Here is a 13389-nt window from a genome sequence, read left to right on the forward strand (position 1 = left end):
TGTGGTAACAAACCATGGGAAACGGTATTCTCCCAAAAGAAAGCACACTGGAGCAAAATTGTATTACTCACTGGGTAGGCTGTTTCACCATCTTGTTGCAACTGACAATCATATTCATATTCATTTAGCAGCACTGTAAGGTCAATTAAAATCTGCTCATAGAGTTCAGATGTTAGTTTTATTCTGAGAAATTGCGCACCAAACTCCAATGTTTTCTGAATTTAATGGAAAATTTTGTGGAAAATGTGAGACATTTTTACATTCCAATATTGATTGTTCTGGCTGTTTACGAGGTCACTTTGATGAAACCATGCCTATCATCAAAGAAAATGTTATCACGATCAGAATAGTATTTTTCTGTGATGGGACTTGCAATTCCTACATAATGTGAATATGATTTTTTTTTTTCTTTTCGAACACTCCCATATGACATTCTGCTGATATACCTTCTTATTAACGTAAGTAATGATTGTTTAAATAATGCACAGACACGTTCTAAAGATTCGTCCTTTATAACTGTTGGAAGGCCGTACCTTTTTTGTTTATTTCACTACAGAGAGCGACTATACGTGAAATTGACTTACTGGGAATGTTTGATCAACGAAAATCAAAGTGGCCTTCCTGCCACTTTAAAAACTTGCGATTTTAAATAACACTCAAGAATAAAAGCACGTTAAAACGCATAATAGTCTTTTTATAGCATATTTGCTATTGACAGAAAAAATGCAGAGAGATTGCCTGTATACACGTTATTGCTACAAGGTTACCAACCTATCCAATAAGTGCCAACCTAAAACCAGATTTCCCACTTCAGTGGATTAATGAATTTTGGGATGCATAATTTTTCACTCACCTTTAATATGTTTAATAAATTACTATAATTTTCTGTACCTAATTAAAATAAATTTAATTTTTATTTTTCCTTTTTTACTTAAAATGAGTCATCTATTTGCTTCTATATTGATTTCTTACACAAATAATTATATAATTTATATTATACCAAATGTTATACAACTTATGCTACTAAATATTACTGATTATTCCCCTGACTAATAATTACCAGCAGATATATAGTCACAGGTTTATTATTTTTATCCATAACAGTTCGCGTGATTAATTTGCATTCACTGAAATCTATCTTCCCACCAGTTTTCTTGTTCTCGTTTGGTGACAAATAAACAGAACTTAAACTCAAATATCTTACTGGTGATTGATGAAAAGATTGTATTGCTTTATTAATACTTCCTTTTCTATTAAACCACTGACTACTGCAGCAATCTGTTTTCATAAAAATCTCTGAAAACTTCAATTCTAAACCACTGTGTTGTTTCTTGTTTCTGCTTAACAGACTGCCTGAAAAAATAATTAAAAAACAAACCTACGATTAAAAACATTGGACTGGTGAAGTTAATAAGTTAAAGTGGTTAAGAATTATTTTTGAACAAATTTCTTAAAGACTAAGTATTTTCAATAACTTTAATCAGCGAAGTAAAACTTAAAAAAAGAAATAAATAACTTTAAAAGAATTGAATTTTAGTGTTGCAGATGGAGCTATTACTCCACCTATCATGAAGTGGTTAGGAAATTCCTTTAATAAGTAATCAATAGTACATTCAATCTAATTTGTTGTCTGTTTTAATTTATTTTTTTTTTTTTTGGTAATTCCACTTCAGAATTTCATAAATTTGAGCAAGTTAAGTTCATGACTTTTATGTAAATTAAATTTTAATATATTTAATAGTTTAGAAATATCTACTTCCTAACATTTTTTCCAAGCCCAACATATTACAAGAAACAACACAACTTTGATAAACGTCAATGACAATGTAACATTACAATCCTACATTAATGTGTAAGGATTTTTTTCATATCAATCAACAATGAATATTACGTGGATTAATTTTTTTATGATAAACCAAACTATTTTATTATGCGGTTATTAAGTTTCTAAGCTGGTTTACATATTTCTTTATTGTAAGTTTTAGTAATTTGTCAATGATTTTAATAATGTAAAAATACTTTATGTATATTTTTCATTTTTTTGTTTCTTCTTTATTCCTTTTTTTATATTATTGGTTTGAAGATAATTTTTTCAATATTGTGTTTTGGTAGTTGTTTTTATAAATATTTTTAATTAAAGTAGTATCATATCCACTTTCGGCTGCTCTATGTTTTATAATGTTTATTTCATTATTTAACATTTGTTTGTTGCTATGTATGTAACTGATTACTCCAATAATCATATTTGTATGACTGTAAATTTTATTAGACCAAAAGTGATTTGATCTTTTATGAATTATTAAAAACATCAGATGTATGTTTTCTATATGCTGACATTTAAATTTGGTTGTCCTTGTTTATTTCAATATTGATGTAAACAATCTAACATTTTATCATTACCTATTTCAATTGTGAATTTTATATTTTCATTAAAAGAATTTAATTTGTTAAAATAATAAATTAGATTTATCTAAATAGCAGATCATCTAATAAACAATAAACATTTTTTTTTTTATTTCTGATACACAAATTTAAAAATATTACAAATTAATAAACATGATATAAAATTAAATATATTAGAAAAATATTAAATATATAAATACAAACAAAATTTCAATCTGATAAACTATTAGACAATATTTGAGGGAGAGAGTCTTATAAAAATTGCAACAGTTAGCAGCAGCAGTCGTATAATAAATTAATACACAATTTTCATTATTTTGGTATTTTTAATATGCAGTTTTCTACTGTTAGCTGTTGTGGGTGGCTACATAACTGTCTCCCGAGAGACAGTCACTGTGATCGCCGGTATAAAACCCCTTGATATCTCGGCTACGGAACGTAGAAAGCGGTATATTTCCATGAAGGGAGACCTTATAATGTCAGGGCGTATGCGAGAAATTGAAGACCATGGTTTTGACTCTTTGCAAGCTAGGTGGGACAATTCTTCTACTGTTCGATACGCGCATGGTATTTTTCCAAATGTTTCGGAGTTGCGAGCAATTAGTTGGGTTTCCTCCAATCGGCATATAATTCAATTTCTTTCTGGACATGGTGCTTTTAGGGATAGTTTGGCTAGGTTTTGGTTGGTTACTCAGGCTTGTGTTCGGACTGTAGGGTCGATGACACGGTGGACCATGTCCTGTATGTCTGTCCCCGGTACGTAGCTGAGCGTATCAGAGTTGTTAGGGAACTTGAGAGAGTAAACTTCTTATTTGACCTGCGAGTCAACTGGAGGACTCGCAGAGATTGGGCAATTGTTGCTGGCTTCCTTCGATTCTCCGCCCTGCGCAGGACGGCCGATGGGATCTAGTAGAGTAGGAACCCGGCTGGCTACGGTCTGCCTGGACAGTTTGACTGGCCGAAGGTAGGCGCTTTGGCAGCAAGCCACGGTTAGTTAGACAAGAGGTGATTATAATTGTAAAAGCTATCGGCGGAACGGCGACTGCCCTGCCGATGGACATAGGATACCATGCAGCAGTGAGGTGTAGCGGCATCTTGACGATGGTTTATGAGGTGAATGTCACGCGGGACTCTGCGATGAAGCCGAGTGGAAGTAGTATGTCTGTCCGCCTCTCCCTAGTGGACCGGACCGGAGTCCGTAATTTAACCTAAGTCTGGGGTTTGAATTAAAGTTGAGTTCACTAAAGGAACTAGAACTATATTTCGTTGTTGCGATCAACATCTTTGGTGGTATGTTGTGTTAATTTGCCTCGAATTACGAGACATTCACGAAATTGGCTCATAATAAGCAGAACTAAACGAGGGGTTCACTCTTCCGCCAGCTCGGTTAGCTAGCTCCGAGGGATATGATGTAGGACATTCAAGATGTCCGGATGAGGCCTACAGCGAAGTCAAAAGCTGAGTTAATAAATCACCGATGCAAATGTCTACCGAGGCACTTACATCGGTGGCATCCCAACGAGACCAGACGTATTACTGTGAGATGTAAAAAGTCAGAGGGCGATAGACGACTCCCGTTGAAGCCCAAAGGTCTAGGAACGGGGTGGGGGTTGTGGCGACCGGAACGTCACTAAGCGGGTGTCTTTCCCTAAGGAGCTGGGATGTAAATATCAGAGTGTTTCTCTAAATACCAGGTAAATCTTCGGTCACCATTCTCTCATCACACTGCACAAAATGCTCGTCAAGGAGATAGGTCAGTAGGCTGAGGAGCATGCTTTGTCTCTACCAGGTTTAAGTACTGGTATGACAATTGCTTCCGACCAAATGTGTGGGAACAATTGTACGGAGTACAAACCATTATATATACACAATAGGTGATAAAGGGGCGAATTGGGAAAATTTGAAAGCATACTGATACATATGTTATCAGATCCAGGGGAGATGTTACGTGAATTTTTTAATGCACGCAAAAACTTGTTGAATATAAAGGGAGCATTTAATTCCCCGAGTGAATCACCAATTTTGGATGGTATTTTTTCCATTCGTATCTTACATCTCCGAAATTCATTAGTATATGATGAAATTAACGACACCGAACGAAAAGAATCAGCTAGTTGCAGCTGCAGAAGATGACGTAAGGAGTTCTCCTTTGTGAATAAGGCCGAAGATAGACTGTTGTGGGATCCATAAATTGCACGAAGTTTTCTCTACACAGAATAAGTGGGAGTAGTGCATGAGATGGTGTCTATGTAATTCCTCCATGACTTTCTTCTAGCGTCTAGGAATACGCGACGACATATCGCTCTAGCTCTACGATACAAATTTAGATGTTCGTTTGTAGGTCCATGGCTAAATTTACGCAGTGACTGCCGTCATTTCCTAGTTGCATTTTGGCAATCATTACTCCACCAGGGACTGGAGGGACGCCTTGGATTTTCTGATGTTTGTGGGATGAATATACTAGCATTCTCGAGATCTAGGGAGATAAAGAAGTTAGTTGATTAGGGTTTCAGCACTATCGTCATACTGTGATGGGAAGGCTTTAAGGTAACTGTTCCAATTTGTTCTTTCAACAATCCATCTCCGCGGTCTTTTGTTCACCACTCGGTCAGCATGAAAGCACTGATAATTGCTTTACTGCTTCTTCTGTGAAAGTTGTCACAAACAGACAAATTAAGGTGGCAGGCGAACATCCTACTACTGAACCACCGATGGAATTGATGCTGGCAGGATTGTATCATGTGACCAATGACTTATTGTGTGTACTATAATTATATTGAAGATTATATGATGGATAGCCACCATTGTTCATGATGACCATATCGCTATGCTGTATTTCCTTTTGTTAGTTAGTGTATTATGTATTGTATTAATAAGTACTGAATTATGTATTTGTATTTTGTATTATGTATTATGGTATTACGTATTCATCTGTTTAATTATGTGATGTATAATAGAATTGGTTATCATATTTTTACTGTTAAACAAGTCTGCTGTCATCATGTGATTGCTGTTATTAATGAATAAGTCAGTTATAATGATATACCTATAATAGCTATGTACTTAATGTTGATAGTATTGTATTGTGTATTTATCTGTGTTAATCAATGAATCTAGTATGACAATTTAATTATATAGCAATTTGTAGAATGGATATAACTACCCCAAACATGATGATCATATATTGTGCTGTATTTCCTTGTTAGTTACTAAGTATTGTATTATATATTTGTTTATTTTATTATATGATGTTTTATAACATTGAAATTACGTATCCGCTTGTAAATAAATCTGTTATTAAGTATAAACATACCAGCTGCGTGAATAATGTTTCATGTTGTTACCATCATGTATTTGTCTGTTTTTAATCGATAATATCCGTAGTGTATACATACTGTAAATAGAATTCTAGAATCACATTATTGTATTGTTTATAATCATATCCTTGTTAGTTGATAAGTATTGTGCAATTCTATAATAAAAGCTAAGTTAGTTGATGAACTCTTCGAGGAGAATAAAGGTCCAGCCCTGGGTCTATGCTGTGACTATTGTGTGCAGGAAGTGTGAAGTGCTAAGCTAAAAAAAAATCCGATGGGTAAGCCTCCAAATGAGGTTAGACAGGAAGGGCAGACTGCTGCCACGACACTCTGAAGTGAATGAGATTTGTTTAACTGCAAGGACCGGTTGGTTGCCTTGGGGATGTTTAAGAATGGTCCGAAAAAAAGACCAATTAAGTTGAGGGAGTAAGCTTGGCAAGCATAGGGAGAGGTCAATGTTGGACATGTACCTGTGATGATAACATAAACGTGTATGATCTGTCATTCAGCAGACACAGGTCCAAGTCCTGTCTCACTCTGTTTATGATATTTCTATGAGAACAGATTGTCGAACCCCAAGAAATGTGGTGGGCATTAACAATGGCCTCCTACTATTAACAATGCAGATGAATTTTGAACAAGGAGTTTTGTATAGTTAGTGCATCAAACTCGGAGTTTGGTGAGAGGTAGAGATTGCAGATATGCAATTTGAATGGGGCAGCGATCTCTATGGCGAGTGCAGGTATGTGGGTAGCTAGTAGTGGTATCCTTGTAGCTGATGTAGTGGTGGGAGTTACAGGATGCATACAATAAGTTGTATGCTTGTAGTTTAATAATAGTACTGTTACTAAGGAGCAAAAACAGGTATTTTTTGACACTGGCAAAATGAAGGCTAGTGCCAGAATGTTCAATTTACAACTTACTTTATTTAGAAAAGTAAATTCAGAAGAAATTAAGAATGTCTATTTAAACATCCTAAAGGAATTTAAAAGATTGCACACACAGGAAAGATCATACCTTATTCTATTATAAGCAGATTTCCTATCACAGGGAAATAGGAATAAATGTTTAGAAATTAAAAAAAGCTTAAGTGCAATAAGCTCTCATTTTTATTGTGAAACTTTGGATTTATTTATAACTCATAGAATATTTGGACATGGAGTGTAGTGTTTTTAATCATATTTTGGAATTTGGGGTAGTTCCTGCTTCACTTCCTGAATCTATTCATTATCTAATCTTCTTTTCCACAAAAAAAGAGCCTTTGGAAAAGGCAAATAATTATAGGAAAATATCAATCACAAATCAATACTAAAATATTTTGAGGGTTTTATCACAGGGTTTGGAAAACTGAATCAGTGTTAACATGTTCTGCGAGCAGCAGGTGAGATTTAGAAAAAATTTCTGTCCAGTTGATAAATATTTACCGACTTTAATTTTACTGAGGAAAACATGACTTATTATTTTATGTTGATTCTTGTGCACTCTTTGAATTTTGGATAGGGAATAGTTATTTTATTAGCTACATGGGCAAGGGGTTTCCAATAAATTCATAATGTTTTAAGAAGCTTGTAAAAGGACATAAATTCACCTGCATGATGTAGAGAGGCCTTTCAAAAGGTTTTCAACAATAAACGGTATAAAGCAAGATTGGGTGGTACTGTCATCGTCCTGTATTCTTTATTTGTGAATAAATTCATGAATGTTTGAAGAGACAAATTGAGTCACGTTATCCTAATGAGAGTTCTTCTGTGCACTGATAATATTCTGTTCATATCTGATAATTTGGACAATCTATAATGAGTAATTAATAATCTCCAGATATGCTGTAAAAGATGATCGAGAAGTGGAAGCAATTTTATGTGAATATAAATATTTTATTTATCCGCAATAAATTGAAATTATAAATTACTGCATATATCTGGAGGTAACTTTTTCATCCTCATTGTCACTGAATTCTCTAACTTTAAAGAGAATATTATGAATGCAAAATATGGTGTAAATGTTAAGTGGAGTTATATATTCAATAAAAAAAATTGTCCAATCACTGAAATTTTCATATTTGCAAATAGATCTGTTCTGGTTTGTAGGGTGCAAGTATAAGGCTAATTGGCTAAAGATAAATTGAAAAAGTTTCAGAAGTATGTAATTAAGACAAAAATTTTCTGTTTAACTTGGACTGTGCCCATCTATGTAATTTGACTGTAGCCAATTCTTCTCTACACCTTTAAATTACATTTTTTTATGTTCTCATGTCCTTGAATACTCATTTATAGGCTAGTAAGAAATATCTCTTGCACAATTGTAACTACAAGAATGGAATGGTTCAAGTGATGGGAGTGTTTTTTCATTATTTATGGTGTTATTACAAATTGTATAGTTCAATGTAGTTTAGTTTTGTAGTTTAATTTTATTGTTTATTTTTTCCAAGATTTTTTAAGGTTTTATTTTTTATTTATTTATTTTGTTTTTTTTATTTGATGTAATTACAGAATTATGTACAGACCCTGCAATGGTGCAGATCCTGATATATTTGATTATAGTAAGTTTTTTTTAGGTTTCTGTTAGTGTGTTTTTGGTGATTAAGTTGTTATAAATTCTATTAAATAAACTAGCTAGTGCAGAAAACTGATATGACATAATTACCTTAATTTTTCATGAAAGTACTTTCGTGGGATCCTACAACCTAAGTCATGATTGAAATAATTCTGTTATTGCATAATAGAAATTAAAAAATATATTAGATTGTGTATTAATTTTCAGGAGTGTTGTTGTTATCTGTGTAATTTTTACAAAACTATCTCCCTCAAATCTATCTGATAGTCCATCAAACTGAAATTTTGTTTGTATTTATATATGTAATATTATGTCACCTTTATTAATTTCTAATATTTCTAAGTTTGTGTTAATATCAGAAATAGAATGTTTATTGTTTATTAGATAGTGCACCATATTAAATAAACCGAATTTATATTTTTGTGAATTCTGCAATCTTTCAGAAATCTGAAAGTTGTAAACACTTTTGTTTACCTATACAAATATCATAACAATCATTACATTTAATTTTATAAATTTCACACATATTATTAATTTTATTATTATTATTATTCTTGGTTTTTAAATACTTTATTATGTGGTTATTAGATTTGTATACTGGTTGAAATATTTCTTCATTGTAAATTTTAGTAACATTTTCAATAATATTACCATATTAGAGAATAAATACTTATGTATATTTTTTTGCTCTTTTGTGTCTATTATTTATTGGTTGTAAGATAGTTATTTTCCACTTATTTTGGCAATATGGCATGGTGCCAAATCTTGTTGGAACACTCTTTGCCTTTGGGAATTTGTTTTGAAGTTGTGTAGAACCATTTTCTTTAGAATCTTGATAAATCCATCACTTTTTCACATACCATCTACTGGAAGTAATGAATAAGGGCCTTCAAATGAAAAAAAACCCCAACATTTTTGGCTGGGGATCTAGCTGATTGCTGGATATGGGTCAATGGTGTACTGTATTTTTATCTGATGCTTTTCTAACAAATGGAACACTTAGCCCATGAACATACAACATTTTTCCAGTCTTCTTTAGTCCAGTGAAGTGGCTTTTTTGCATATTAAATGTCTTACATTCAGAAAATTTCCAGATGTAAAGCCAAAGGTTTCTGTGTAAGAAAGAGATATCTTGCCTATAATTGCAACAAAGTGGAATACATTTTTTTGGAAAATTTTTATTACTCCAACTTACAATTAAAATGTACAGAGTTCCATTTTGGTATTTTTCTCACAGATTCATTAATGTGACTGCCTTGTTTAGTGATTAATTCAACACTCCATCTAATTATCTGTAACCAAAATAACTTTTATAATACATTCTATTATTATAACATTTTCATATGTAAAAATATATAAGTGAATATAAGATACAGTATTGGGAAGAAAAAAAGAGGTTTGACACGGTGTACTGTAGCAAACACATTTAAAAAGTTCTCTGAACCATAAATTTGTTATAATATGAAAGAAAATTAAGTAATCTGTTACACTTAGAAATGTTTGTTGGGAACAGAGTAAGTTGATACTTAGAGAATTCATGAATATTAGATATTCAGTTTGAGAAAGATTAACAATTATCTGATAGATAATATTTACACTAGACTACAGAACGTTTTAAAAGGACACTAAACAAGAGATTGGTAATCAGTAAATGTTGATTGTCAGCCAGTTAGCACTGATTATTTTGCAAATACTCCCACAGTTATGCAACTGTGTTGTCTTCAATGTGATTATGTATCTGTTTTCTGTAGTATTTCAGCATATACAGTTTGTTTTATTATTGTGTTCTTTGTTAGTCACTCATTGTCACAAATTCATAATTAAAAGCATAAAATGTACAATTACTAATTCTAAACAGCAAGATTAAAAAAAAAGGTTTATTGAATTCACTATTTCCAAGCACTTTTCATATCATTAGATAGTATTGAAAAGAATTCAGAAACTTTGTAAAATGTTTATAAAAAAAAAAAATTATTTACCCGTTATTACTTTAGATTATTCATTACTTAAAAAATCAAAAAATAATACGTGATATACCTTCTTGTGTAACTAATACATTTGTTACTTCTTGAGCCTGTAAGAAATAATTTGTAATGATAATTATTACCATGATTTCATAATGTATAATACATAATTCAAATTTTATTACCATAAACAAAGATAATGAAGTTGATTACTACTTTGCAGAGCAATATATCATAGCCTATCTGTTCCAAGATAGTTAGCCATGCAAACTGAAAACTTCAGAGTGTGACACTTACAAATGTCATAGGGTCAATCCATTTATGTCCCAAAAAACATAAGCTGGTTTCTTAACTAATTGAAAGAAAATTGAAACTTACCCACTTGTTTCTTTGATGTTTCAGGACCTTAAAACTACTTTTTTTAAATTTTTTATTTAAGCAGTTTACCTGAGGCAGCCATTTTTGTTATGTTATGTACACCTATTTTTGCGATTGTAAGGGTTTATAGAAAAAAATCATTACTAAAAGACTATTGGTCCTGGAAGGATGAAACAAAATGCAATTTATTCATATTTTCTCAAGATAAAAGATTGGTCCAGTGGTTAATTACCTATCTCTCTTCTTTCTATGAGAAAATTACCAATAAATTTGAACATGAAAAGCAGTGAAATTTCACTATTGGTAATTTTTTTCAAGAGGCAGGGATGGCATACACAATTTGAATTATTTTTTTATATGTAGATATAAGTAATCTTACCATAAATAATGCTAATGGTGATATACCTACCCCTAAATTTTTGAAAACTAATTTTTTTTTTAAATTCAAATTTTGGCTTCAAATAACTCTGTTGGGGCTGATGATGAAAATCTCAAATTAGCACAACTTGCAGTATTTTATATATGTTTATGGCAAATAAAAAAGTTTCTTGTGTATTTTACGAATAAAAACATTATAACCTCTCAAAAATCAAGAAATACCTGTTAAAAGCCATACCATTTTGACTCACTAAATAAGTGCTCCAAGGGATTTCTTACCTTCTTTGCACTTCATATTTTTTATATATTTTTTTACATTTAGCCCTTATGTTGTTGAAGTTGACATTTTCAATACTTTTAAAATAGTTTTTTTTAAATTATTAATGATAGGTTGTAATTTAATGCTAACGTAACCAATACCATTAACATAACACAAATTTGATTCAAAAATGCTTGTAAAACTTACCCAAACTGAGGTTTCAATGAGTAGCCTACATCTTTTTTTATTTTTATATTGGTTTATTTTTGTAAACACTACCAAAGAAAAAATAAATTGTAGCAAAATTTTAATTATACTTCAATGAAATAGCCTGTTTTTGTAGCAATGGAAGTTTATTATTTTGTGTGTTAACCAACAGCTGCGATATCTCTTCTGATAATTCTCTTGAAATTGTGTGAGAACACAAGTTATTGTAGCTAGTTCAACTGATTTCAACTTTCTCAGAACTTTGCAGATTGGTACCTACACTTTGTCTTGTTGAGACTTTTATGTGTTGAAATGTCTTGTTGAAATGATATATGTGGTCCAACTGGGTTAAAAAAATGAAATTGCACATCGACATTTTCGAGGCTAATATCTACCACTTCTCCTATTCATCACTGATCATCATACACACAAGCAATAAAGTCTTTTTCCTTAAGTGAAAGTGATACAATACTTAAAACAGGGTGGTCTTCATAATCGTTGCAGTCTGAAGTAAAGTAACATTTTACAATGTCTTCTGACACAGGAACATACCTGTAGTAGGTTCTAGTACAAACAACTCTTTCAGAGCAGTCAAAACGATTTTTTAGAGTTTCTGAAATCTTAACTATCTCATCTGATTTAATCAAAAAATACTTGATGATCTTCAGCTTGTGATTACAAAATGAATATACCTTTCATCAAAATTTAGTATCTGACTGTTTAATGGTGTTTGCGGCTTGTCTTTGCCACTTCTCATTTTGTTGTTCTTCCCACACCATCACAGGCATTTTTCCCATGGGATGATCCAAAGAACTGCCATTTGGCTTCAAGGTAGAAGTTTTTTTTTTAACTGCACAAATTAGCAAAATTCTTTTTATTTTTATAATGAAGCACCATCAGTAAAATAGATGAGTTTTTTTAACGTTCCGATGTACTTCCTTGATATGGTCTGTTAAAAGTGTTTGAAAGCAATAAAATGTTGCTGTATCATGCTTCAAGTGATACTTAAAATACAGATACTTTTGTGTTGTAATACATCATTTTCCTTGAAATAGAACACAAAAGGGTGAACTGTGGCTTGGCTGTTGACCCAATGAAAGCTTTGTATCTCATCTTGAACAAGAAATGAAAAGTTTTCTGCAAAGTCTGCCAACACCAAACATTCTTCTTCACCTAATTCTGATCTTTTCTTCTTAAAAAACTGAGCTTGAGATTTTGACATGAAATGGTGAGTTTTCAGCTTTTCCAATTTTTTCACCAATGATTCGAAAAACTCATCTTTGGTCTGAAGAACAATAATCATCTCTGCTATATCAGTTGTTACCCACTGTTTGTACATTATTGTATCCGGCAACACATCATACTCTTCGGAAAAGTTGAGCATGTCAAACACTACCTACTTACCTGAATATTTATTTTATATATTCATCATACACCTGTAGTTACCCTTGTCACAAAAAAAGATGTCTACCAAGTCCTTATAATCAACATTAAGTTTGGGACCATCAATCATGAATTATTAACATATAAAAACATAAGTTAGTTTTTACTAATAAATTCAAAAATTTTTTAATGAGTTCTTTTAGCACAGTACCATTCACTGTTTTATGATACACTTCATTCACATAAATTCCTATGGAACATTGTTCTTCGATTGTTTTATGCGCAATTACTTGCAAATAATGTAAAAATTTAACTGATTTTAAAATTTGCAAATATAATATTATTAAGTAAAACTTATTTATTTAATAAACACTTCCAAACACAGGATGAGAATTGAGGCATTTGGTAAAGATGTGAACAGGTTACTGACTAATGTCAGATTGACCAGTCTGTAACTGCAAAGCTAAATGATGCAACAAGCATAAATGATCTGTTGCAACATTTTCCAGATGACTGGAAATGACTTCAAGTGCTTCTTATAACATGA

The 13389-nt window shown here is 31.9% G+C and overlaps 1 protein-coding gene across 1 annotated transcript in view; it reads right to left on the minus strand.

Annotated features, from left to right (window-relative positions):
- LOC142318269 (uncharacterized) overlaps window positions 1-13389 on the minus strand; it is a 28664-nt gene that overhangs the window by 4391 nt on the left and 10884 nt on the right. Inside the window, exons 3-4 of the mRNA XM_075354835.1 lie at window positions 9469-9565; window positions 1061-1353 (exon numbers count right to left, since the gene is read on the minus strand). Of these exons, the coding sequence (XP_075210950.1) occupies window positions 1061-1353; window positions 9469-9565 (390 nt within the window). The remainder of the gene's footprint in view (window positions 1-1060; window positions 1354-9468; window positions 9566-13389) is intronic.

This window comes from Lycorma delicatula, chromosome 1 (assembly GCF_047948215.1).
Source record: "Lycorma delicatula isolate Av1 chromosome 1, ASM4794821v1, whole genome shotgun sequence".
Lineage (NCBI taxonomy): Eukaryota > Metazoa > Arthropoda > Insecta > Hemiptera > Fulgoridae > Lycorma > Lycorma delicatula.